General features: G+C 37.3%; 1 protein-coding gene across 1 annotated transcript; it reads left to right on the top strand.

Moving 5' to 3' along the window:
* The first annotated feature begins 48 nt into the window (after window positions 1-48).
* Window positions 49-2,034, top strand: LOC21404718 (thaumatin-like protein 1). Its single transcript, XM_024174508.1, has 3 exons — window positions 49-340; window positions 483-1,155; window positions 1,549-2,034. Exons 1-3 carry the CDS (start codon window positions 271-273, stop codon window positions 1,790-1,792), a joined length of 987 nt encoding a protein of 328 aa, XP_024030276.1. The 5' UTR covers window positions 49-270; the 3' UTR covers window positions 1,793-2,034.
* The last annotated feature ends 4,392 nt before the right edge of the window (window positions 2,035-6,426 follow it).

Genomic DNA, 6,426 nt, shown 5'->3' on the forward strand with positions numbered 1-6,426 from the left:
TATATATTCTCAACACATATAAAGCTCATATATACGCAGAGATGCAAACCAGCCTAGCCAGACACAGAGAGACTCATTTATTTCTCCCCATCAAGTGATCATCTCCGATCATATTTCCCATTTCTCATCATAAGTACTCGCAAAAATTTGTATGTGTGCAAAATCTCATTCATTTTTCTCTCCATTGAATAATTCTCTTCCCTCACTGCCATCTCTTGATTCCATAAACCCCATCCAATATCATTGGCTCACTTGAACACACCCAACATTATGGATCTCACTAATTTCTCGCAGTCTTCATACTTTATCATCACTCTCATTTTTCTTATTATCTGCAAAGGTATTGACATTTTCATGCATATTAATACAGTTTCACATTACATTATTACATTATATTATTATTGTTAACATTAATGCTCACGTAAATAATGACATAATTTCAGCTCATATTGATGATCTTTTTTTGGCTGGAGTTTGTACAGGCACATCAGCGGCTACATTCACGGTGATAAACAAATGTAGCCACACAGTATGGCCGGGGATTCTATCCAATGCGGACAGCGCCAGATTAGACAGCACCGGCTTCGAACTCCCGCCGGGTGGTTCTCGAAGCTTCCAGTCGCCGCCCAACTGGTCGGGCCGGTTCTGGGGCCGAACCGGCTGCACATTCGACCCTGCCACAGGCCAGGGCAGCTGCGCCAGCGGCGACTGCGGCTCCAAACAGGTCGAGTGCAACGGCGCCGGCGCCAGCCCTCCGGCCACACTCGCCGAGTTCACTATCCGCCTGGGCGGCCTGGATTTCTACGACGTCAGCCTTGTCGACGGTTACAACCTCCCAGTGCTGGTCGACGCCAGTCGCGGCTCCGGCGCGTGCCTCTCAACCGGCTGCGTCACCGACCTGAACCAGCAGTGCCCGCCCGAGCTGAGGGTCGGGAACGGCGAAGCGTGTAGGAGCGCGTGCGAGGCATTCGGGAGGCCCGAGTACTGCTGCAGCGGAGAGTACGGATCGCCGGGGGCGTGTAAGCCGACAGTTTACTCGGAGATGTTCAAAGCCGCCTGCCCAAAGTCGTATAGCTATGCTTATGATGATCCCACCAGTACGTTTACGTGCAGTGGGGCTGATTACACGATAACATTCTGCCCTTCCTCCACAAGGTAAGAATGTTAATTTATTTATGATGATGCTTTAGTTTTAATTTGTTAATTTCTGATTCCATCTTTCGCTTATTATTGGTGTTAATGTTTTGCATTTTCCTATTATTCTAGATAATGAATCCATTAGTGTTGCCTTCTTTTTTCAATATTCCGTTTTGCTTTCATACAATTTCAATCCTACTTCTGCCTTTTGTGGTCCACGAGCAAACAGCTCCTTGTTATTAACTTATGGGTTACAGAAAGGACATCGCCAGCAATATATGATTATTGCGTGAAAAAAAAAAAAAAAAAATATATATATATATATAATAAGATGTTATTATTTCTAAAATGGAATCGATTTTCACATATCAATATCATTTTTATTTTTATTTTTTTGTTCATTTTTTACAGTCAAAAATCAGCAAGAGATACGTCTCCAACAAGTACATCAAGCACAACAAGCGGGAGTGACTCTGCAACAGAAGGGTCGTCTACAACGGGGACGGGGGATTTCCCATTTGGATATAACAGTTCATGGTTACCAAATTTTGTGACTGGAGACTCGTCAAGGGTTTTTTCTTCTTCAGCTTTGCAAGCTACATTGACACTTATTTCTATCAATTTGTTGGTCTACTTTTCTTTGATTTTTTGCTAACTTCTCTCTCCTACATGTAGCCTTAAAGGTCACTCAAAGTGTCGTGCTTTTGCATTGAGAATTGAGATCAGAGCAGAATTGAGGAAAACGAGAGAGGTTTTATTTTTGTAAAGCCCAATTTTTACCGGCCCCATGAATGTACAGATGTTCAAATCAAGCTAATTAACATGTACGTTATTTTAAATTTTCTTTCCATATATGACAAGTTCAGAGGTTTTTTGTAACTTGATGCATATGAATAAAGCCAGAGAGAGAGAGAGAGAGAGAGAGTTTCAGAGAATAGAATGCCATGATTCGAATTTAATTCTACTGAATCACAAAAAGTGGTTTCTTAACTTTGAATCTGAGTTATTTGGTTGCTGGGTTCACGCCAACGAAGGCTAAACTTTGCTGGAACTACAAGCTTGGTAGTTTTGAGATTTTGGCAACATGAGACGTAGAGTTATAATTATGTTGTCGACTACGAAGGTCCATGCCAATATTATTATAACTTTGGATCAAGCGTCGTTGTTTCTGTTGAACTTATTTTTTATAATATATATATATATAATTGTGAAATTTATTATACCAATATATACATATCTCCAGTTGGATGGATTTTTCGGAGATAATAAAATGTATGTTCGGATAACACCCGAGCGTATACTAGAGAAACTACTCGAGCGTACGTTAGAAAAACCATTCGAGCGTAGTTGGAAGATCAAGAGTTATCAAGCTTTAATGTCAAGTAACAGTTGACAATGAAAAACATTTAATGACTCAAGTTTAATTCGTTTATTAACTGTTTATAGCACTTAAAAAAGGTAAAGAGCCTTATTGTATTGAAGAGAGAATAAACTCTCGCATTGATAAAAGGAACTAAACCCCTAATTCCTCATGTACTATAAATTCTCTTCGTTTGAGAGGAAAAGATACGCACTCATTTTTTAATATAATTAATTACCTTGTGATTGTCTTCACTTTGTTCTTGTTACTTTTTCTGAGGTTATTTGTGTTTTTCCAATTTCTTTACATAATTTACTTATTCAATCCAAATTATTAGTCTAGAAACGTTAAATAAGTGTTACTGCAACATCTCCCACTAAATATTAAAAATTTAATTCATATTATTTTTTTAACCACCGACAAATCCGTCACTATTGTTGGTAGTCCTATTCTAGTTTATATGCTTATTAGATCAGTGAAAAAGAAACCTCCGTCTAAAATAACAGTACTTGGTAGGGTTTTTTTTTTTCAATATGATAAATATATTTTTATCTCTCTTTTTTTCTTTTTTTTTTTCTCTTTGTTTACATGTCATGTCGTTTACAAGTTATAACATGAATAACCACGTCCAATGTTTGTGGAATAGAAGACGATAATTATCGATTAGCCCACTTGTGAATGGAATTTTGAGTCTGCATCGAGTGTCATAGAGCTTCTTCGTGATGTTTAGCCATTTAGGAATGTTTGAAGCGGCACACATGAAATATCTCACGAGTACAAATATTTCTCCCTCGGACAATTTCAAACAAACATGGCCACATTCAGGATCAGTTTGGTAAGAGAAAAACCATGAACTAAACTGCCAGTTTAAAATGTTCAAGAGAAGTGTATAAACCAAACAAAATCAAATCATATGTAATGGTTGGGTTGATAGTTTAAAATTTATAATTTTAAACTGATCAAAACTAAACCAATTAAAAAAATAAGAATCATCTAATTTAATTTAATTTAATTGATCAGTTTTCAATCTTTTGTATTAAACAAATCCAGCTCACTGCAGAGGCATAAAGATTTATGTCTTTTATTAAACAATACCTCTCTAATTTTCTCTTGTTATATATCAATTTACGAAATGCAAATTTTTGAGAGAATAAATTAAAGGAGCCATATTTCCTAATTTTCTCTCTCTTTTTTTCTTTTTTAACACCCCTACGTGGTAGCACATGTATAAAGTTCATAGAAAGTGTCCCTTAATTCATGTATGTGTAGTTTGATAGTTTCTGTGACGTCTTAAAATTCTGTACCTCTTAATCTAACAAGTAAAGGGAGAAAGCGATGACAAAAATCATGGGACTTTTATAGACAACCGCCACAATTTTGAAGCTTAGATTGACTTACGTCCAAAAAAAAATTAATTGCAGAAATTGCCATGCGACATATCACACTGTTTTAGAATGCCAAATATACCATTAAGATAACATACGGTATCCAACGTGATATCAACTGATGACAGTCAGACAACGAGTACTGATCATTAACCATCGAGACACTGGCTAGTAACCGATAGTATACTCTAATATACCGGCCGGTTAAAGATCGGTAACTATTGATGGTGAAAATTAGTCATCAAGTTAATAATAAATTTCTTAGTGATTTGTAAGGAGATTAGGGATGAGATTTTGAGACTCGAAAGAAGAATAATAATATCGAGAATTATAGTAGTTCACTTTAATATAGAGCTACATCCACTCAGAGAATTTTACTATTCTTCGGAGAAATTACAAATTCTAGAGATAAAGGTGTTCTAAAATCCGAATCCCTCTCAGGTCATTCTCTCTGTATATATACATGATATTGTCTCTGTCAATTACCAATTATTTAATCAAATCTCGTGATATCTTCACCAAACTCTGGAACAGTAGTCTCTAATCACCAAGTTTTCAGTCAGTCTGTCTGATTTTCTCTACCGGCTTCGCCACTTACTCTGCATGCATTTAATACACGTCAAATCTATGTACAATTGTCACTTCAGTTTGGACATGGATGGGTTCGTCACCTTCAACTCTTTAGAAGCGGTCTTCGCTCATGGCCAGTGAAACATTCGTCTCCATGTCGTGATCTTCCTTTCCTCTAGTCGACCCCTTCAGCGGAGTTATTTAATAGTTAAGGATTGACGTCTATAAAGTGTACTCTACTATCATTTCATACTTTTTTATCTCAATTATTTTATACTTTAATTACGTCACGTTACGTGCATTCATTGCCTCATATAGGGTTAAGGTTTTACCCCACAACAGTAACCATTAGTATCCACCTTGCTGCCAGTATTCGGTCGTGATGCCGACCTGTATTCAACCACAATATCAATTGATAACCGCCTTTACTGGTGGCACAATAGTCGTCCTGTCGCTGGAACACTTACAAAATAAAAAAAAGTTATAAAAAAAAAAACCAAAATCAGATCAAAAAATAGGACAGGAAAAAGGCCTCCGTCGTAGTGGAGGAAATCTCAATGGATCTCCTTCGAGCGACGACTGCGACAGAGATGGTTGCGCAGGTCTGATATCTGCAGATTGAATGGCTGTGTGACGTCATGGGCTGAGATGTGGCAGAGTTTCAATCTCCGACGGAAGGACCTTGCAATCAGATCGGCTCGACGACTAGGGACCATCGACAGTGGAATGAGGTCGGCTGCTGGAACTTGACGACGAAGGGACCATCGACAGTGGGAAGGGAGAAGAGAGAAGGGGGTGATCGCAGCTTGGAGATTTGATCGTTGACTATCTAAGGCCGCAAACGATTCGCGAGGTGACGACGACTACATGCCTGTGCAGACAAAATGAGGGTGTTGAGTGAAAATATTTATTACTGTTAAAATAATATTTCACACACAACATAATTTCACCTATATTAGGATTTAATTAGCATAGGAGTTTATTATTTTTAGTTCGACCCATCCAAGATTATAAGAATAACCTCTTAATTACGATCTCTTGGTACAAGGGAAGACCTTTTGATTCTAATTAAAACAGTAAATTCTATTTTCTGTGAATTTGGGAAATTTGGGTTGATTTAAAATTGCGACTGAACTCAGTGAATTTTGTCGAGTTGCCTACATCCCCCGTTAAGGGATCAAGCCACTTGTAGTTCGAAATTTGGTTTTGAGAATTTTGGATAATTCCTCGGTGTATGACCTTATGAGAAATTAACGCACTTTGAAATTTGATTTGATTTTGTATTGATTTTCTCTTCTTTGAGAATTTTAGAATTGAATTTGGTCTTGAAACTGCACCTAAATTTTAGGTTGCCTACGTATCCCATAGGGAATCAAGTCAATCGCAGTTCTTGAATTTTGGGTTTGAGAATTTTGGATAATTCCTCGATGTATGACCTTATGAGGAATTTACGCACTTTGAAATTTGATTTAGTTTTGTTTTGACTTTTTCCTTTATGAGGATTTTTAGGTTTGAATTTGGTTTTGAAACTACACCTAAATTTTAGTTTGCCTACGTATCCGATAGGGAATCAAGTCAACTGTAGTTCTTAAGTTTTGAATTTGGATTTTGAAGAATTCCCCGATATATGACCATAGGAGGAATTCAGGATCGAATTTGATCTTGAAACTGCACCTAAATTTTTAAGTTGCCTACGTATCCGATAGGGAATCAAGTCAACTGTAGTTCTTAAGTTTTGAATTTGGATTTTGAAGAATTCCCCGATATATGACCATAGGAGGAATTCAGGATCGAATTTGATCTTGAAACTGCACCTAAATTTTTAGGTTGCCTACATATCCGACAGGGAATCAAGTCAACCGTAGTTCTTAAATTTGAATTTGGATTTTGAAGAATTCCCCGATATATGACCATAGGAGGAATTCAGGATCGAATTTGATCTTGAAACTGCACCTAAATTTTTAGGTTGCCTAC

This window comes from Morus notabilis, unplaced genomic scaffold (assembly GCF_000414095.1).
Source record: "Morus notabilis unplaced genomic scaffold, ASM41409v2 Scaffold535, whole genome shotgun sequence".
Taxonomy (NCBI): domain Eukaryota; kingdom Viridiplantae; phylum Streptophyta; class Magnoliopsida; order Rosales; family Moraceae; genus Morus; species Morus notabilis.